Source organism: Balaenoptera ricei, chromosome 1, assembly GCF_028023285.1.
Source record: "Balaenoptera ricei isolate mBalRic1 chromosome 1, mBalRic1.hap2, whole genome shotgun sequence".
Lineage (NCBI taxonomy): Eukaryota > Metazoa > Chordata > Mammalia > Artiodactyla > Balaenopteridae > Balaenoptera > Balaenoptera ricei.
Genome location: NC_082639.1, coordinates 169,099,850 through 169,120,819, shown reverse-complemented (window position 1 = coordinate 169,120,819; position 20,970 = coordinate 169,099,850). Strand labels below are relative to the sequence as shown.

Genomic DNA, 20,970 nt, shown 5'->3' with positions numbered 1-20,970 from the left:
AAACGCCCTGTGGGAGCAGGGAGAATCCGAGGCTGGGCCTGCTGTGTGGCATTGGGCCTGTGCCTCATCTTCTCTGAACCTGGGGTTCAGCGTTTGAAGGGCAGAGCGGCACCTCGGCCTCCTCCCAGGAGACCTCGCTGGGCAGGGGTGATCGAGGTGGCCTGTGCGCCCTCCTTCCGAGGGGTCAGCCTTCCGCTCTCTGAATGCTCTGCTGCCTTCCAGACGACGCCTTCATCAACCCCCATCTGGCCAAGATCTTCGAGCGGGTCAGGCAGAGTGCAGACTTCATGCCACTGAAGCAGATGATGGTGAGGCCGGTGCGGCTCAGGGTCCGGGTGCTGGCAGCCCTGCGGGAGGGGTAGGGGGAGGGCCCCTCAGGGTGTCCCCGGCTGTGCTCACGGCCCCTCCCTGGCCTCCCCCTCCAGAAAACTCTCAACAGCGACCTGGGCCCCAACTGGCGGGACAAGCTGGAGTACTTTGAGGAGCGGCCCTTTGCAGCCGCCTCGATCGGGCAGGTGCACCTGGCCCGCATGAAGGGCGGCCGCGAGGTGGCCATGAAGATCCAGGTGGGCACCCGGGGTGTGTGCTCGGTGCCCTCAGGGGCTGCACAGGGCCAAGCCGGGCCCTGCAGTGAGGGGCCTCTGCACCCTACGTCCCCTGTGTGTCCCCGTGCCCAGGGCAGGGCCTGTGTCTCTTCACTTCTGTCCCGGCACTTGGTCAGCGGTGGGTGCTGAGAAGTATTTGCTGAGTGAGTGACTGTAGGAGGGAGGACAGCCTCCCAGCATGCTTGGTTTGGGGGGGTGCAGGGACTGGGGACAAGTGACTGTCTGTCTGGGGCCTGAGCCCAGGGATGGGGATGGGGGAGGGAGCGGTCGGCAGTGGAGAACAGGGTCGTGGTGGGCCCGGGGGTCACGGCAGCACTGGGGGGTCTTGGCTCTGCCTCGCGGAGGTGCGGGGTCCGGAGGGACACAGCTGGGCAGCTGGTGGGTGGCAGGAGGGCGGGGGCCCCGCGGGGCCCTGCTGTGTCTGTCTGCCTGACTCCCCTCTGTCCCCCGCAGTACCCCGGCGTGGCCCAGAGCATCAGCAGTGACGTCAACAACCTCATGGCCGTGCTGAACATGAGCAACATGCTTCCAGAAGGTCTGAGGCTGCCGCTGGGCAAGGGCAGGCTTGTGGGCGGGCTCTGGGGACCCCAGGGGGCCTCCCGGGGAGCCCCCAGTCCCCCTGACACCGTCCTCCCTGGCCCAGGCCTGTTCCCTGAGCACCTGATCGACGTGCTGAGGCGGGAGCTGGCCCTCGAGTGTGACTACCAGCGAGAGGCCGCCTGTGCCCGCAGGTTCAGGTGCGGCTCCAGCCTCGGGCCCTTGCCTGTTGCTCCCGCTGGGGAGACAGAAGGGGCGGCTTCGGATAGCCCGTCTTGGGCTGAAGGCCCCCCCGGCTCTGAGGGGCGATGGCTGGGGTTGGGGCCTGAGGCCGGAGCCGTGTCCCGCCCAGCTTGGGGCATGGCCCTCCGCCTGGGGGGCTCAGCCCCTTGCTGTCCTGTGTGTCGCCCCAGGGCGTTGGTCGGGGTGGGGGATCAAGGAGGCCCGGGTGTCACCTCCCACCCACCCCTGCCAGGGAGCTGCTGAAGGACCACCCCTTCTTCTACGTGCCCGAGATTGTGGACGAGCTCTGCAGCCCCCATGTGCTGACCACGGAGCTGGTGTCCGGCTTCCCCCTGGACCAGGCCGAGGGGCTGAGCCAGGAGATCCGGAATGAGGTGGGTCACAGGGTGGCCCTGGAGCCCCGAGGCCCCCCTGTGGGGCAGAGCGGGCAGGAGGGCTGCTGCGTTTCCCCACCTGGTGGTACGCTTGGCCTCAAAGTCAGCTCTGGGCATGAGGCAGGATGGGGTGGAAGATGGGGAGGGAAATGGGAGTCAGGCTTCCCCGGCCCAGATCCAGGGGCCACCGGGTGGCCCGGCGCTGGTGACGAGGACCCACCCGGCCCCCAGATCTGCCACAGCATCCTGGTCCTGTGCCTGAGGGAGCTGTTCGAGTTCCACTTCATGCAGACAGACCCCAACTGGTCCAACTTCTTTTATGACCCGCAGCAGCACAAGGTGAGCGCCCAGTGGGGCTCCCATGGGGAGCCTGAGCTCCGCTGGAGCAGGGTCCGAGATCTGGGGGTCTCGGCCCCCCGCCGCCCTGTCCCCCCAACCCGTGCTCCACTGGGGCAAAGCCTACCCGGTATCGCCCGTTCCCAGGTGGCTCTTCTGGACTTCGGGGCAACTCGGGAATATGACAGATCCTTCACGGACCTCTACATCCAGGTAGGGGTGGAGGCAGGGCTTGGCCTTGGCCCGTGCTCTCCTGAGGCTCAGATGGGAGGCTTGGGACTCGGGGACGGGCGGGCGGGCTTCCGTCCTCATGTCCCTGCCTGTCTGCAGCGTTTGGTGCCCGTGGATGAGGCCGCAGCTGCCTCGGGCTCAGGGGAGTAAAGGGGAAAGGTGGGTGGGCCGGCAGCTGGCCTGTGTGGGGCGGGGCAGGTGCTGGCTCCCTGGACCCTCAGGAGCTCCCCCTCTGTGTGCTGCCCACGGTCCCCTCTGCACCTCCGCCCAGATCATCAGGGCTGCTGCTAACCGGGACAGGGAGGCCGTGCTGAAGAAGTCCATCGAGATGAAGTTCCTCACCGGCTACGAGGTCAAGGTGAGCCCCCCGTGACTCTGGAGACGCACAAGGCCTGCTGAGCCAGACTCAGCCCCAGGCCGACTTCAGTGTGTGTGGGGAGGGTGAGCCATGGACTGCTTTTCCCTTGAAACCTGAAGGGAATCTCAGTTTACAAATGCATGAGATCAGAAGTGACAGCTGCTCTCGAGGGTCTCCACAGGGCCCCTGGGCCGGCCCCACCCCAGCCCCTGGGCTGAGGGCCTCAGAATGCCGGGGGACTGGTCACCAAGCTCTTGTTTTACGCCCCACTGCAGCCCATTCGAGATCCCAGGCACTGGGCTCATCGTGTTGGCGCTCGGGGCCCGGGTGGGCAGATGGGATGGCAAAGCGCAGCCCTCACTCTCTCAGGCCTCAGCAGGGAAAGGGTGAGGGGAGCGCTGGAAGTAATCGTAGCGGCCCTGTACATGAAGGGGCGAGCATCTGTGTTCCTGTCACCCAGAACCCACTCAGAAAGCAGCACCTTCCTCTCCTGATGACAGTGGGGAAGGGTTGCAGACACACAGGTGGTCTCAGGTCTGCCACCTACGAGGAGTGCAGAGGCTCAGGTCAGCTCAGGCCTACAGACTGTTCTTTTTGGAATGACAGGTGTTTTGTAAAAGCTTTGAATTCGCGTGCCCCCAGGCAGGGTCACACCCTGCATTTGGCCGCAGACCCCGCCACTTCCTTTCTTCTTACACCGAGCCCAGTTCACACATTAATGATGTTCTCCTGGCCCCGTTCTTCAGTCTGGTTGAAACACTCACCTACCTGGCCCACTCCTCGGGGAGCACTCAGCCCAGGCCCCATGATGGAGCCCTGGGCTGGTGAGGGCTCTTCGATCTCACCTCCATTCGCCTCCCTCCAGGCCATGGAAGATGCCCACTTGGACGCCATCCTTACCCTGGGGGAGGCCTTTGCCTCGGAGGAGCCCTTTGACTTTGGCACCCAGAGCACCACCGAGAAGATCCACAGCCTGATCCCCATCATGCTGAAGCACCGGCTTGTCCCGCCGCCCGAGGAGACCTACTCGCTGCACAGGAAGATGGGGGGCTCCTTCCTCATCTGCTCCAAGCTGAAGGCCCGGTTCCCCTGCAAGGCCATGTTCGAGGAGGCCTACAGCAACTACTGCAGGAGGCAGGCCGAGCAGCAGTAGCCGCGGGCCCGGCCGCTAGGCGGGACCCTCCGTCGTCCTGCCGCTGAAACTAGTAGGAAGCCGGTGGTACCCACGCTCCGTTTAAACTTCACCCAGTGAGAGGGGGCCGCGCTGCTCAGAGCCCGTGGCCAGCACTTATACACGGTTCTCATCGCTGAGTGGGTGTGGGGTGAGAGGCGCCAGCACGGAAATGCAGCCCCACTGCTGTCTGGCAGAATCTGCTTATTGTTTATGCATCCTCTGAAATGACTCTCGATAAAAAGACGATTTTATTTCCTTTTCCTTTTTGTAACAGGGCTTTTTGCTAATGTGAATGGTAACCAGAAGATGAGAGTTCTCCTTTTGACTCCCTGCCACCAAAAAAAACCCAAAAACGAAACAGAAAAGCCTTTTTGGATTTTATGGAGTGTGTAATACAAGGTTTGTGTGTGTGTGTGTGTTTCTAGAATGAGATTTGTGTTTTCTGCCTTTTCCTCTCTGGCTTGGATCTGCACGTGGGAGAAGTGCTGATCTGAGCAGTGCCAACAAGCACTACTTCACCAAGCGAGGCCCACCCACACCTGCTTCTGGCTGGTTCCTAGAGGCTTTTCTTGACAAGCAGAGGTTTCCAGAGAACTGCTGCCTCCTGTGGGGAGGGGCAGGAGCCGCAGAAGGGGAGAGAAAGCCACATGCTCTCTGGGTGTGTGTGGGCCCTTCTTCCCACTCCGGCGCCTGGGCCTTTTGTGGAAGATGACGTGCACGTGTCACCTGCTTGGACCCAAGGGGTCGTTTCAGGCTGTTAACCTCTGTACAATTCTTGTAATTGTCTGATTTACTTGTTTCAATTAAAAAAAAAAATCCTAGCACCGTGGATTAATTCTTTCACTTGTAAAGGATTCTGAGCTGATGGTGAGTGAGGGGCCCGAGGTCAGCGTCACACCCTTTCCCGCCTCCAGGCGCTTCTGCAAGGTTTGCCCCTGTTCCCAGCGTGAGGCTCTTGGTACCTGAACCTGGAAGGCTCAGCCCATATTCCTCGTCGGAGAAAGGGTGCGGGGAGGGGACGGCACAGCTGCCAGGTCCCTGCCGCAGCAGCTTCCCAGGCCCCACGGCGCAGAGGCGGAGAAGCCACAGCTGCCCCAGAGGCTGTATGACGCGGTGCTGGCAACCGCGGGAAAAGGTCGACACCAGCCCGCAGGGCGAGGGCCTGGCTTGAGTGGCAGTGACACCCACTTCAGGGTTCAGGCGCGGCTGAGGAGCACTTTCCCGGGGCAAACTTCATTCCTCTGTCCCGGGGGCGTCTTGAACGTTCAGGCGGGGGCCCTTCGAACGGACTGCTGCGAACACCTTGAAAGGTGCGTCAGATGGTGAAATAACGCGGAGAGATGGCAGTGGTCCCAGATGCATCCTCAGAGTTTTGGGTTCTTAAAGGAAAATTCCTTTCTGCGGTTTGGGATTGACGGCAACAGACACGCTGGACTCCGGGACAGGATGCAGAGGCCGAGGTGGTCTCCATGACAGCCGCTGGGGGGCCCTTGAGGTTTAGCCCTGAGCCCAGCACCACGCGCCCATCTGCGGTCGGAGCTTCCACAGCCCTTTCAAAGAAAGGATGTACGTATTCTAGTTACGCATGAACAACCCCTGGGACGCTCAAAGTGGGCATTTTTATAGATGAGGAAACTGAGGCTCAGAGGTTATGGTGAGCTGGCCGGACGTCCATGCTCACTCTACTACAAGCCAAAGGCTAGCAAACTATGGCCCCTGGGCCAAACCACTGCCTGTTTTCGTAAGTGACGTTTTCACGGTACTGTCCAAGGTGGCGCTTGTGCTACGTGAAATGGAACAGGGAGGGGGTCTCAGGACAATTATTTAGCTGAAGCCAATTTAAGATTTCCTTTGTTAAGAAAGGCCTTGCCTGCGTCTCCGCAGCTGTGTCATTCTAACTCAAGAGCTGCAGCACAAGTCGTGGGAAGTGTCCGCTGCTTCTCTGCAGGAGGAAGACGGAAGATCAAACAGCTGCCCCGTTTAGTCAGCGGTGGCACCGGCAGGGAAGTGTGGCTGGGGGCGGGCCCTCAGTGCAGTGGGCTCCCTGCTGGCAACGGCATACAGCAGCGCCGCCCACAAACGAGGGCACGGCCTGGCCTTGCACACTGAGCCAATACCAGGGAAGTTTTGACCAGAAGAGGGGAGTTGAAGGCTTGAAGAGAATGGAACACTATGCCACCTGAGCTATGGAAGGAACTAAGAAAGTCCTAGATTAAACTAACCCCACGTCCTTCTAGTGTAACGAGGGAGCCGGATGAGGAGAGGGGCTGGCAGAAATTGGGGTCAAACGAGACGAAAAGAGTCAGTCACCTTTCCTCCGTTCCTCAGACTTTTTAATCAGGGAAAAGAAGACAAAATACTCAATTCGAACAGTTCCCTGTTTTATTGCAATACATCAGAGTCTGGTTAATATTAAGTGATACCAACGTAAAATATCGGTGAGGCGTCTTCTGTTATATTTTGACTGTCCCACCTTAAATATTTCTGTGCAAAAGAATCCACACCATTGTTTGGTAGCAGAGAATCTCATAAAGTTCCCTAAGACAATGAGGGGATAAAACCAAACAAAATGAAATGAGTGATAAGAGGCCAAAGCAGTATCTTTTCCCCTTCCATACACACTTATTTGTCAGCATTATATTCTAAACAAAAAATGATTACACCCAGGCCATGCAAAACGGTACAATAATATTACAATGAGAAAAAAAAAACCTAAAAAATTTATAAAACAAATGGTATTACACTATCAAATAAAAAGGCAGGTCATTTTGTTTTCATGAAATTTCAAGGTTGACTTGTTTTCATCAATTTCCCCCCATAAATGCAATGGTTTCTGTGTGTAACGGTTGTCCCTGGGAAGGGAGAGGAGCGCCGGCCTACCTACCGGCCTGAGCTGAAACAAGAGACCAGCTGAAGCGAGGCCCTCTTGTGGAGCAGGACTCAGCAGAGAACGCTGGACTTGCAGAATGAAGTCATCACAAGGAAAGGTTTTAAGATGGGCCCAACGAAATGCCATGTGGCTTCTCTAACGAATGCGGGGACGGGGCCACCGAGAGGTGGGGGGCGAGGTGCCCAGTTACTTCCCTGTTCAGCCCAGCGGACCAGGGCAGTGGCGAAGGCTGGCCGCTGCCGAGAATGCCCCTCTGTCCAGAGAGTGGATGCTGAGCTTTACAAAGCTCTGTTCAGCTGGGAGACTACAGTGTTCGTGGCCAAAGGCCAGCAAACGGCCCTGCTGTACCTGGGGGTTAGGGATGTCCACTCACCCCTCCTCTGGCTTTTCTTTAATGATACCTGAGAGTCCACATAAATGCAACTGGTCTTTCACAGAAGCAGATGCGGCCACTGAGTAGCAAAATGACATGATTCTAACCATATGGAAGGCAGAGAGAGAGAGAGAGGCTGAGAGCCAGCTGGGGAATGACAGATTGTTGCTGTAAACATAACAGGAATTTCAGATTCTTCCCTGAAACCTGGGTACAAGAATTGCTTGGAAAACTCAGTAGATGGACCCTTTTTCATTGTATTTCATAGCCTTAAAACTGTGCTCCCTGGGAAAGAAGATAAATCACTCAGTGTAGGTATGGGTGTGTGTGTGTGTGTGGGTGTGTGTGTGTGTGTGTACACACATAACTAAAGAAGTGAAATCTGCTTTAGCAATCATTTGACAAGGAGGAAGGCTTTTGTTTTTGGCAAAAAGAAATATATATATATATATATATATATATATATATATATATATATATATATATATATATGCATATATGTAATTTTATACACCCAAAGCACAAGCAGATTAAAGTAGTCAGAATTCAAGAGTAGACAACAAATTGGCTGAACAAAGATAGCACCAAATACCAACACATCTAGACTATGCCAGAAATGCCTCTTCACTTATTTTTACTTTCTACTGAGAAGAGAAATGAGTTCCTGCTGCCATATACATTCTTTGAATGTCCTGCACGAAAACAAAGGATAACTTCAGACAGCAACATCACATCTGTTCCATGATCTTTCAGTGATCCCTTTCGATGATCATTACGTTTTCTGTTTCTCTAGAACCCATTCCCCATCTTTCCAAACCATTCTCAAGAAGCTTCTGAAGGTAACTGCTTCATATTTAAGAATGGGGATAGGCCCAGCAGAATGATCATTATCTTGGCAAAATACCTCCCAAACTACTACCCTTGGCAGTGTTTCTCCCCCAAAGTTCTACTATTGGAAGCTAATCATATTTGGGACTGCTCTCTCACTACTGGTAAGACCATTTCAGATTACTGGCGTATAATCCACTGGGTGAATATTACACCTCCCAGTGAGCCCAGCGGCCAAGACAAGCCCTTCTCTTACCTGCCCTGTTGGGGGGCTGCAGGGTATGACTCAACGTAGTGGAGCCCAGACTTCAGGTACGGTTATATTTTGATCCTAAAAGCATCTTTTAAAAATAAGCACCTACAGGCAGCCGAAACTTAGTTGTCAAAGCTATAAACTAATGGCTTAGTGTGGAGTCCCGTGAATCTCAGCCTGGTCTGCCTCCTCAGGGGAGAAAAGGGAGGCAGGAAGAGGCGAGGGGAAAGGAAAGCAGGGGGAGGGAGGGTCTGGAGGAGAGCGGGCCACGTGCACTCAGCACCTGGCTGGCCGGTTCCCTCCTCTCCCGAGAAGTGTCAAGCTTAAGGAGCTACCGGAGTCCTGGCAATAGCCAGACTCAAGGTCTGACTCTTGCTATCTGAATGCACAAAAATATTTTTACATGACACTTCTTTTCCAAAAGCAGAGGATTTAGAAGGCTAGAATTGTGCAGTAACTTATGCCCATACAAAGTAAAACACAATCAAATCTGAGCAAGCACCAAGTTCAAATGTCAAAGCTGTTATTATTTTAAAATTCTCTATTGTAACATTTTATAATATAATCCCCAAACAGGATCCTTTCTTCCCTCACTGAACCTCAGTAACCTGCTCCAGAGAGTGGCATCAGTGGAAATGGTATAGCTCCCTGTGGCTTGTGGTGGGAAGGCCGGCACAGCTGCTGCTGAGGAGAAAGATGTGAAATCGGGGCCGGGGTGAAACGACAGCGCTCAAACACTGCAATTCAGACAAGCAACGGCAGGAAAATCCTTCCATTTCAGCTGAATTGTAAAGAAGAGAGCAGAAAATCTGTTTCTATTTCTCAGAGAAATTTAGATTAAAAAGTAAAAGAGAGGCAGATTCTCTTTACTTCCATGAAATATTTTTATTTTTATCCCTTTCTCTACTCATGTGCTTAACTGGTGAAATGACTCTGGAGACATGAAGTCCTGGTCCTGCATCTCATTTCCTTGTGGTAATTAAAACAGCGGGAATCCAAATGGAAATGTGACTAATACCACAATACAGCAACTGGGGGAGGAAAAGCTTAAGCAGCCAAGATGACCACGCGGGCTGACTTCCTGCCCGCGCCCGGGCTGAGCGCGTCCATTTCCCACTGGGTGCGGGAAAGAGTATTTGGTTAAGGCTGGTCAAGTCCTTGCATTTGAGGTTTTACCTTATTTGGTAACTAAACCCCTTTCCCAGGCTTATCTGAGGAAGCCCACACCCCCTCAAAACACACCTCCCCCCGCCCCCAGAGAAGCCGCCGCAGCCGGGGCCCAGACGCCTCGCTGCCACTCAGGGAGTAAGGGGATTAGCCAAGGAGAAAAAGCACTTTCTTGAACCCTTTTATGGACCTTCAGAAACTATGACATTCCTTGTGTCCTTTCAGGTGGAAGGGATCCAGAAGGTGACAAAATGCATTTCTACATTCATCAGCAGAAGACACCAAAATATAGTAATACATGAGAAGTGTGGTTCAAATTCTACTGCTAGAAAAAGAAATGTCTTGGATAGAAGTAAATATGCCTTTTAATGATGCTGCTGAAGAGGCTTCAAATGTTAAAAGTCTGGTTTCCAGGTCACACTCCAAACCGATGAAACCAAAGCCTTGGAACGTTCCCTGAAGCTCCCAGGTGGCTGCGGCCAGTGTGAGGAATGGCGCTAAGGGGAATTCCCACGCCTCTCCCTCGCCCTCTGTGAACGTCAGCTGGAGGCCGTTCTACCCTTTAATATCTCAGGTGGAAAACAGACGAGAAACAACACATTTCTTTAAATTAAGTGATCTCTGTCTCATATATGCATCCATCTTTTGTTGAACACAAGATGCTTTTTATTATATACAGTCAGTATTTAAGCTCTACATTTGTGTATTTAGTTAAACTCTATTTTGTAGTAAAATATGCATTGTTTTAGTGAACAGGGATTTACTGGCAACGATCAGGTCGACATTCACTGTGGTGCTGAAGGGGCTTGGCGTGCCCGGGGCCCACTGGCGAGAGCCCCACGTGCTGTCTCAGGGCTACAACGGGACTCTGCTGTGAGAACAATGGCTGTCTAATCTTATTCTTATCGCTTACATTTGTGTAATCTGCCTACTTAAGCTACCTTTCAGGGGAGGGGTGAAATATTCTGGAAAGCAACGCTAAGTGTATGAAATGAAATCGGTATTAATCTGAGCTGCTCAATGAAAGTCTGCCTTTACGGCTGTCGCTGTTCAGTCGAGGGGGCGTGGCCGCGAGTCCCAGATGCAGAATTCCTGAGTCCCCGCCTGCTGCTGCTGCGGCCCTGGTGCTTCCAGGCAGGGGTGGGGGGGGGGGGATGACAGTGAGAGCACAGGGTGAGTGAGCGGAGGGGAGCCCAGAGCGGCCGCTGCCGGCGTCTGGTCTGAGAGCGGAGGCCACTCACGGGTCCCAGCTCCCGCGGTCGGCGCTCTCCAGGGAGAGGCTCTTGGTCTTCCGGGGCGACACCGGGCTGGGAGGGCTGCTCAGGTTGGAACTGTTGGAAGCTGTGGAATGCCTCGGAGAATCAGAGTCCTGTGAGGCCAAGAGGAAGACGTCAGGGAGCGGCAGAGGGGCGGGAGGGGCTCAGGCCACCACGGGTCCCCTCCAGCCACCCTGGCCAATGAAGTGACGTGACTTTTCTCCTGCCAGTAGAAAGCCCCGTTTCTGAGCTGAGTAAGAGGCACAGAATATAACAAACGCTCAGTCCCTTCTGCAGGTCTTTAGAAATGTAGGCCGTTTTCATACAAAAGCTATGAGAAGTCTGAACACCTCCAGGGAGACTGCAGTTTGCGACCCAAGTGACTGGCTCCGCCACCCCCGCTGCGGTGAGTGGCTGATCCCTGCGGCAGCGGAGGCCAGGCTCAAGGCGGTGGGCCGGCTTTGGGAAACGCACTCGCCTGTCCTCGTTCAGGACTTCTCCAAACCCCTGTCCCCAGACAGAGGTGCTGCCCACGCGGTACTCACCTCTGCGTCGTAGTCCCCCGCCGGGGCGTCACTTCCCTGGTCCAGGCCTCCCGAGGACAGCGAGCCCTCTGACGGGGAGGGCATGGGCTGCCGCTTTGCACTGGAGCTTCCTCCGGAGAATTCTCTCTTTAATGCACTGCCGTTCTGTGCGGATGACCCTACAGCACATCGTTCAGGTGAAACTTTATACGTGCAGAAGGGGACGATCCTCTAGAAAGCGCACAGACTGCTGAGGTGACGAGCCATCCTTCCCGCTGCCCTGGGGTCACCCTCCCGCTTAGAGGCCTTCATGATGGGCCGTGAGTCCAGCTGCGTTACCCTGACACCCAAGCCCACCTCGGAGCCCAGCCGCCAGGGCTGCTGGGTGAGCGGGCAGCACTCACCGGGCCGCTGGCCCCTGCTCGCACTGGCCGTGCCCAGGCTGCCCTGCTTGCGAGACGATTCCACAGAATCAATCCTCCAGTCTCCACCCACGCGCTACTGCCTTAGTGAGTTTTCCTTCCCACTCCCTGGAGCTCCTACAGCACTTCTTATCACCTCTTTCAGAGCATTTGGATCTTATGTTGTAATTATGTGCCTGCTATTCTCTGAACAGAAGGACGGTCTCTGCCTCTGCAGGACCCGGTGCAGGACCGGGTATGCAGCAGGTGCTCAAAACACACATGCTAAACGATGAAGCAGAACAGAACGGTTCCCAGAAATGAAGACCATGCCTCCTGATGATGCATAACTGTCACTTAACTTGTAGAGAATTTTCATAAAAAACACAAAGGAACAGAAGAGAAGCATTTTCATCCCACAGGGCAAAAAGCCTGAGATACAAAAATGAGGTGAGTTTCTTTAAAATCACACTCTATTTTGATCTTAGAGTTGGGGTACATCAAAGGAGGACGGGCACCATTCAGAGGAAGAAAAAGGATGACCAAAAAAATCTTAGAAATATTGGGGTATTGTGAGTACCTGTTTAAAACTCTTAGCATTCCCTACTATTCTTTAGTTTTTACTGAAAAATGTTTTAATCTTGCTGAGCTGCAATATTAAGATCACTGGTCAAAAAAGACTGTGAGACCGCGTTGAGGTTTTAGCACAACTACAAGGTATAGACTGTGAAGTCTGCCTGCTGAAGCCCTGTCCTTGGTGATCTCCCCCAGCTTCCTTCTAGTTTCGGTTTGTTTCCTGAGCCCCTCAGCTGTGTCACCATAATTTACTTATTGCAGACGTTACCAACACTGGTTGTATGCTGCCTATTATATTATGGAGCTTTAAAAACACCAGTGCCTGGGCCCCATCCCAGACCAATAATAACAGAATTTCTGACTTAACTTTTAAAAGCCCTTCTGATGATTCTAGAATGCATCTCAGGCTGAGAACCACTGACTTAATCTTACTTCCAACACTCCATCCAGTTTCTAAGGCATCTGTCACCAGACATATACTGATTTTCATTTGTTGATGTGTTTCTTTGGCTATGTACTCTTTACTTTTTTGCTGTGGATCTTATGTCTCCTTAGATTACAACCTAATTGAAGGCATAAATCACTTTTTATGATTTCTCTTTCAATTCCATGTCTAGTTTAGTGCTCAATTTAACAAAAGCTCTAATGTAAGTTACTATTTTTAAAATTTTGTCGCTCTGAATAAAAAACCCAAACTGCCAGAGAGCTCTGCTGCTCTGCTTACTAACCTGTGTGACCTTAAGCAAGTTATTTTATCTAAGTCTCAGTTTTCTTCATTTGTAAATAAGAAAATAAATTCTACCTTCTGGGATTTTTGTGGGAACTGAGCACTCAATACACGGAGAATGAAATGTAAGACGGAAGGTGTGTGAGGGGGCTGCCCAGAGCTTAGTATGCACTTACTGGGCTCTTTTCCTCCGTCCTAGTGATCGTTTATAGAATAGAGAACTTAATCCACCTCTGTGATTTACACTTTTTCTTTTCTTTTCTTTTCTTTTTTTTTTAACTTTGGGAATGTTCCTTTCAGAGAAAAATTACACTCAACCACCCTAATCTTAAAAAATTGAGATGGGCTGTTTTGATTGAACAGCAAAGGGGGACAATCTGAAAACTGTGGTTCCAACTCAGGCAGGGTCTCTTCCAAAGAGTTCTAGATGGTGATTCAGGGGGTTGGGCCCCAGATCTCTTGGGGTGACGGTGTGTAACTCTACATGACCTCTAGGAGAGTCTGCAGGCTCCCCAGTGAGCGTGTCACTGACAGGAGCGGGTAGAGTCACAGTGGAAAGCTCTGTGTTAATTTGACTTCAGTCAGGAAGCCATTGCAAGTCTGGCCCTGGAAGAGCCTGTGCTTCTGGTTCTGGAGGTTGACAACATGGAACCCCGTTTCTTCTTGTGTCTCTCTTGGCAGGCTGTCCTTCTGGAAATTCTTTACGTGAGCTGGGCTACTCTTGAAGCCAGCAAGAAGCACTCTAAATGGCAGATGCCCCTTGGAATTCCTGGGCTGGTCTTCCTCTTAATCTCTATACAGACAGCTTGGTACTAAGAATCTCAAGAAGGCCACGCCTGATTATTGCATTAAAGGCCTTGACAGGGATTTGGAGCTGGCTCCAGTCTGTAGCTTGCATATTGTCAGCAATGACAGTGGACCCTCACTTCAGCGCTCCTAAGGAGATGGCCACTCAGCCCTTTAAATCTCTGCATTACAGGTCCTATCCTCACCTGCAATTCCACAAATCCAAAAGCCCTGAAAACCAAAACTTTTTTCGTACGTTTGATGTAAATTCATGTGGTGGCAGACTTAATCTGAACTGACTGGAGGCTGATTACAGACTTCACTTAAAAAGAGTACATTTATTTATATATTCATAGTATGACTAGTCATAAATTTTGCTGTATAAGTATTAATATGTTTGTAGGTGCTGTCTTAGATCTTGCTAGGAATGTAATATAATATATGGTAGATTCCCTTCTAAAATAAAAAAAAAAAAAATCTGAATTCTGAAAACAGGTATCTGGCCCCAAGAGTTTTGGGTAAGGGATTATGAACTTAACTATTAATATTGTGATACTTTCTTTGCATCTCAAGTGTTGATAGCTTCTGGTTAGTTATGTTAAATCTGTTATCTTATCGAGCTACCATTAGTAAAAAGATAATTCATAAAATGGTTGCCATTTTTCCAACTGGCTAGATATTTTCATTGTAATCTAGGCTACACACTGCTTAGAGATGACTTTGGGAGATGACAACAAGTAAGTCACAAGATGGACACTTCAACTTCTGCCTGTCGACTGAAAACTCCTTGCACGCGCTCTGTACGTCTGCAGCCAGTCTCTGCAGCAGGCGCCTGTCCTTGGTTTGCAGGCCCGGGGCGGGGTCCTCCCATGGTCCCAGGGGTGGTCTGTGTGATCACCAGCAGACTGCAGAAGCGATGGCATGTCCCTTCTGAGACCGCTGCTCGGTCTCTCTGTCTCAGGTCACTTGCTCTGTGGGAAGCCAGCGGCCATGTCACCAGGGCACTCAGGTCCACGGTGGTGAGGAACAGAGGCCTGCCAACAACCATGTGAGTGAGCTGGGAAGTGGCTTCTCTAGTCCCAGTTGAGCTCGGAGTTGATGGCAGCCCCGGCAGACAGCTTGACCGCAGCTTCCTGAGAGGCCCTGAGCCAGGACCATCCAGCTAAGCTCCCAGATCCCTGACCCTCAGAAACTGTGAGAGATAATAGACTTTTGCTCTTTTACGCTTCTAAATTTTGGGGTAATTTGTTCCACAGCAAGAGAACAAATGGTATTCCAGCACCCTTCACTTCTGTGTTGCCAGAGCCTAAAACCAAGAGCTGGGCACAAGGCGGGTGCTGACACTGGCGTCCTCAGCATGAACAGTGAGTGAAGGAGGACACTCAGTCTGCACCGGGAGGCCTGACTCGAATGTCTCCCATTCAAGAATACAAGGCAACGAATACGCTTCTGCCTGAAAAACTCTGAACTGTGAGCTGGAGTTACTACCGTCTGTTCTTCTCAGAGCTCAGCTGCAGGGAGGTGAGGGAGGCTACGTTAGCATTACCCCGGGTCCACCCTGGGCCTGCGTTTGCTCGGGCGCACTCGCCCCGCTCTCTCTGATCGAAGCCAATACCAGGTTACTTCTGAGAAAGTGACAGAGAAGCAGCTGTTGGCCAAGAACAGTCTTGCCCTAATGGTCCTTGCCTACTTAAAACTCTTCGGAGGTTTCCCACTGTGTTTTTTAAAAAATAAAAAATGTCTTGCGTTGGTCCCCAAGTCCCTGCTTGATCTGACCCTTGCCTACCTCTTGAGCTGTACTCTTTGTCACTCCCTGCCCACTACCAGGTAGCCACTGTGCCTCCTTTCAGTTACTCAAACATGAGTCAATGTGACTTCACCCCCGGGGCGGGCACGTGACCTTGCTAATTATTCTAAGTGTGAATTCATCCTCAACAGCTACTGCCTGTTACTCTCTATTTCTGTCCCCTGTTTATTTCCTTCGGGGCATGTTATCATCACAATTTGTAGTGCTGTTTGTCTGTCTCCCACATGGACTGTACCTTCTAAAAGGATCTATGACTGTTTTCGTAACAGCTGCACTTGTGCCTACTAGGCGTTACCCAGCCAGGCCTGAGACACTGGCCACCGATGACGCACGGCTGCTCCCTTGCTATGGAAATGCTCCCTGCAGCCGGGGCCACTTACTTGCTGACAGGCCGCTGCTGGCACTCATGGAGCGACCAGGTTCAGGGCGGGATTTGGTGACAGATGGAATACTGACCGAGCCACTGAATGCTGTCCGACTTTCCTGAGGCCGAGGGTTCTAAAAGCAAAAGAGAAAGAAAAACTCTTCATCCAGAGTGAAACTGATTCTCTACAGAGATGTCTATTTTTCACCCTAATTTCAAGAAATAAAGTTGTCTTGACCAGAGTGATACAGAACAAGAAACATTATATAATCCTCCCCGCCCGCAAAAGTGCTAAAGCCCTAACAGAGGTAACCCTCACCCCAACCAAGGATAAGTGCTTATCTTTATACTTACTGAAATACTTACCAACAGATAACAATTTTGTTCTTGTTGTTGTGAGTGCAGTAAGTGAAGGTTACATGGTTAGAAGTGACAGTGAAATGTAGAATTACATGGACCTCTGCAGATAACTGAAACAAAGCTTTTGCTACATATGAGATTTTTATTTTCTTAGGATAATTCAAAAGCTGAACAAGCCCATTTAGAAGAAAGTCACTTAAAAGTACATTCTTCTCAAGTACACCTTCTATTGTCCTGATACTGAAGGTGCCATTTGCATGTTCCCATCCCAGTCACCAGGCAGCCTTCCTGCCTCACAGAAAGACGGCAGCACCACGAGTCATAAATATGACGCTTGTTAACAATCACAGCCTGGGTGAAGTCATTTAACTTGGGAGTGTTGGTGTGAGAAGTTTCCCATCTAATATTGAATAATGTTGGTGTCCAAGGGAGGAAAATGAGCCATAGGGTACTCTGGAAGTCACACACACCTAGAGAGGTGGTGCGTAGGACCAGCTGTCTGAACACGGTCTCCTCGATGGCCTTAACCTTTTCAGACCAGAAGGGGTGTCAGGGCTGGTACCTGAGAGAAGGTTATGGCAACACAACTAATGCAGGGCCACAGCTAGCAAACATCCACTAACATCTCTTGGAAAACATGCACTAATATATCTTGAAAAACTCCAAATCATACATTTTAAAGAATCACACATATTGAGATTTGGCTGGCTGGCTGGCTCTAAATTCAACCATTGCCATTTTGGTTCATATATCAGATTTGCAAAGCCCATGTAATTCTTACTGTGTTATTTGTTTAAAGCAAACACTTTACCTTTTTTTCCTCTAAGAAAATAAAAAAATTTAAAACAGAAAGCAGTGCTAGCATTTCAACAGCCACTCATAGGAGCAACCCTGCGAGATGCCGATGACAGGCATACAATGCAGCAGAGTCAAGTTCAAGAGAGATGGGGATATCAGTTTAAACCTTTACATTTTTATTGTTTTTGCTATTAACCTTAAGGTACCTTTGTGTCGTCCTTTTCTATAAAACAAACCTACCCTAGAAAAAAATGGCAAAAATTAAGCCTATAAAAATACCAGTGGTTTAGTAACACTGAATGTTGAGGTAATAAACGAATGATACACAGAAGATATGTTCTGGGGGGGAAAAAAAAAAAACCACACAAAACCCAAACTCAACAGTTTATCATTCATTCAGCTGAAGTTCAACTTCATTATGAAGTAATGTGAAACCTAAGCTGATGGTCCTTTTCCTGCACAAATAAGCTTAAGATTAGGGTAAAACTTCCACCAATCGTAGTGTTTCTATTTATAGAAGACTAACTTAAGCAACATTCCCACAATCTTTTATATCAAAAATTCTTGACTGGTTAGTTTATACAACTTTCCCTAGAATCCACTACCTGAAATCTGTTACCAAGCAAATTGAAGCTTAGTTTATCATAAGTAATCTTATCTTGTGAAATAAGATTTACTTCGTTTTAATTACTATATCAAGATTGGCTGTAATCTTTTTGCATACTTTATATCTACCTAGCACGGCTCATAAAAGTCCCCATTTCAAAAGGTTAACTGACTATTGTGAATGATTTGAAAGGAAGTAATGGTACTATAATCGTATAATAATATCTTGATGATGATGAAAAAACAATGACAGTAAGAACATCACATCCATTCCTAAACAGGGCAACTGGTCAATTGAGATATTTATAATGCGGAACTCAGGCTCAAATTAGTGCAGATTTTTTTGTTCCTCCTATGAAAGAAATGCAAAAACTACCTTTAAGAGCTTAACATTTTTATTAAAAAAACTTGACTGTACAAACTGTATTACCTATTATTTTTTCTGTCAGTGATACATGTCTATATCTTCTATCACAGTAGAGTTAAGTAATGTGGGTAATTAACACAGACTGCCTCAGAAAGAGCTTTGGGTCGAGATTTACATATCACCTCCCAAACTGTCATAGCATTTAAATCATGCCTAAAATTCTGTGCAAAATCTAGATGCTATCACCACCTATCAAAAGAGTCATGTTAAAGTTTCAATAGTTTGTTGAGAGTACCATGATACTGAAATGTTACAGAGCTTGGATAATTAGCTAATTCCACTAATGTTCTTAATCTCAATATATTAGGTCCAAGAATCCAATCTTCATGTTGTTAAAAAAAAAAACAAACCACACAACAGTTTTCCTATGTTGTACTTTTTTTAAAATATAAGACTGACTAGGCAACACGTCTGTAATGGGCAGAGGAAAAAGATTTATTTCATAATCAGATGAGAGGTGTGACCGTTAATGATCAAGCTAATGTTCTTTGGGGGGCAAATATCTGTGTTGAATTGCTAAAACTTAGTGAAATTTTAGTAATTTGGTAACAAAGTTCTGAATCTTGGTATAGAATGTCTCCAAATCTGGTGGTTGATTTCTCCAACAATAGTAAATCTAGGTATGGGAGAAGTATATAGGGTATTCAACTAAATAAGAACTTGGTATGTTTGGTTTTTGATACACATCTATATTTTATGTTTTTCTCATCAGCTATGTCATTATGCATCTTACATATATTGTGATATACTGAGATAAACATTTCCTCATTATACTAATATGTCTTTTTAAGTCTTGTATGTATTTAAGGGCGCACACACATTCACATGTATCCACCCCCTCCCCCCTCCAACTTAGTCTTAACCCCATTTATATTCACATTCACTCTTCATTTCTCTTACCATGGGCAGGTCTTTTAGAATCTGTATTCCATCTCCCGGACCCATGTGTGCTATGTGGTTAAAATTAGTTGGGTTGGAAATTAATTTATTTCTCATTTCTGGATCTCGCAGCATCTCCCTGTAAGAGAAAACACCTGTTTAAACGCTTTTATTCCATGACCAATCTAGACAATTTTAGAGAAAAATTACGTTTCATAAAAATAAACGGTGAAATCATGTTAATAAGGATAGAATTAAAATAATAGAATATACTAAGTTAAACATTTACTTAGAAGATTTTGTTTTAAATTTTAAAAAAGGTCTTATGATTTTTGGTGGGAAAACAGAGAGGGTTATTTTAGTGTTTAAATATCAAAGAAGCTCTACTCTATTTTACAGATAATTCTGAACATTTTATGGACATCTTCTTAAATAATTGCTAATATATTAGAAATGTTTTTATATGTAACTGGAAATACTACAAGCCTATTTCTGTTTGGTCATGAGAATAGTTAATCTGCACAGGTATGTTCTATGTTTATAAAAGCCCACATTCTAAAAATTGTAACTATTCCATATACATAGAGAAATGAATCAAAATATGGTACTTTAATCTAGTACACACTCACAATTGGGAAAGTATTAGTTAAAATTACACTGAGAAATACATTCATTATTGCAGTTTTTAACACCATAGATGATGACGACAGACTTTCAGAGATCAAATTTTCCTTCCAAATCAAATACAGTATTATTACCAAATAGTCCTTCTGATGCTATAGGCATCTTTAGATGAGTATGAATTAAATATCTACCTCCTTTGTTGCATCCTTTCCTCTTCTGGAACTCTGAAGGAATAACGCCTCTTATTGTTAATATTTCTAACCATTTGTTTCCGACTATTATCTGATGTTTCAGGAACTACCAGTTCATCCCCTTCTGTTAAAAAAAAACAAAAAAACAAAGAACAATGATGTTCTTTAAAGTGCTAAGATGCTTTTCATCCATTAATCTCTAAGACAGTACAAACATCAATCAATTATACAAGTATATGCAATTCTGATTTTTTAAAGTTGTGTTGATAAATCATAGTACATAAGTAATAATTTTCAACGAAATATATGTAAACAAATATATGCTGAAATTAAATATAGCTTACAGAGTATATTTTCACTTTTATTTGATTATAAACATAAAATGGTACAATTTTACTAGAAGAAAAAAAGGAAAATGTAGTTGCTTTGGTGTCCTATCACTTTGGCCACCCCACCCCCAATATCTCTACACCATCTTCTCCCTCCTTCCCAGTATTGGTTTCAATGGCTTAGGGTGTTAAAAAGCTCTTATTGTTGACCTGCACAGTCATCAGGCATAAATGGTAAATTATCCATGAAAATGATAAGTTAAAATTTTTTTTATATATTAAAACATGTCCTTTGTAGATCCAATTTGCAAGATGTGGAGTACAGGAAAGGCATTGTGTTTACTCTGGCTTCCTTTACTAAAAGTAAAAATCTTATTGCTATTTCTACTCTTCTAATCTTCAGGGGATACTTAATTATGTACACCTAGTCACCTAATGCCCACCTATCTCAATCTTAATACCTAGAAGTAAACAAAACTCTTAGTCATGGGCTCCCAAAACATGCTGGGATATGGTAAACATCCTCTAAAACAGACAACTGTATCCATACAACATGATGAATTCCATTCTCTAAATAAGGTAAGGAAAAAGAGAAAAGCCAATCTTTAGAAGTTTATAACACCCAAAAAGTTAAAGTGAGAAAAATGTAGTAGGAAGAAGCCAAAGGAGCCTGTAAGGCAAGCCAAAGCAAGATGATTAGTAAAAAAAAAAAGCAACATTCTCCTTGTATCATAATAATAGCTTTATCAGATTGCTTTCCTAACAGCAAATGTTAAAAGGATAAAATTTTAAAAGTAGATGAGAATTTGAGAGTTGGAATTTGAGAATTATGAGGGTGAAGCAGATCTTGGTGAGTTGCAGTGGCAACGGGAGATTCTGGACAGCCAGCGGACTGCAAGAGCACTTTGGGCTCCTGAGAGATGAAAGAGAAACAGACAAGACAGAG

At 48.2% G+C, this 20,970-nt stretch overlaps 2 protein-coding genes across 2 annotated transcripts in view; one reads left to right on the top strand and one right to left on the bottom strand.

Annotated features, from left to right (window-relative positions):
- Positions 1-4,679, top strand: part of LOC132375988 (atypical kinase COQ8A, mitochondrial) — a 50,556-nt gene extending 45,877 nt beyond the window's left edge. Inside the window, exons 7-15 of the mRNA XM_059941414.1 lie at positions 223-308; positions 426-566; positions 1,059-1,140; positions 1,249-1,342; positions 1,618-1,759; positions 1,991-2,098; positions 2,243-2,308; positions 2,598-2,684; positions 3,550-4,679. Of these exons, the coding sequence (XP_059797397.1) occupies positions 223-308; positions 426-566; positions 1,059-1,140; positions 1,249-1,342; positions 1,618-1,759; positions 1,991-2,098; positions 2,243-2,308; positions 2,598-2,684; positions 3,550-3,837 (1,094 nt within the window). The 3' untranslated portion in view covers positions 3,838-4,679. The remainder of the gene's footprint in view (positions 1-222; positions 309-425; positions 567-1,058; positions 1,141-1,248; positions 1,343-1,617; positions 1,760-1,990; positions 2,099-2,242; positions 2,309-2,597; positions 2,685-3,549) is intronic.
- Positions 4,680-10,012: 5,333 nt separating this feature from the next.
- The window catches only part of LOC132372700 (serine/threonine-protein kinase MRCK alpha-like), a 125,764-nt gene continuing 114,806 nt past the window's right edge, over positions 10,013-20,970 (bottom strand). The window contains exons 26-30 of the mRNA XM_059934856.1: positions 19,696-19,819; positions 18,902-19,019; positions 15,827-15,944; positions 11,171-11,328; positions 10,013-10,738 (exon numbers count right to left, since the gene is read on the bottom strand). Coding sequence (XP_059790839.1) covers positions 10,607-10,738; positions 11,171-11,328; positions 15,827-15,944; positions 18,902-19,019; positions 19,696-19,819 — 650 coding nt within the window. The 3' untranslated portion in view covers positions 10,013-10,606. The remainder of the gene's footprint in view (positions 10,739-11,170; positions 11,329-15,826; positions 15,945-18,901; positions 19,020-19,695; positions 19,820-20,970) is intronic.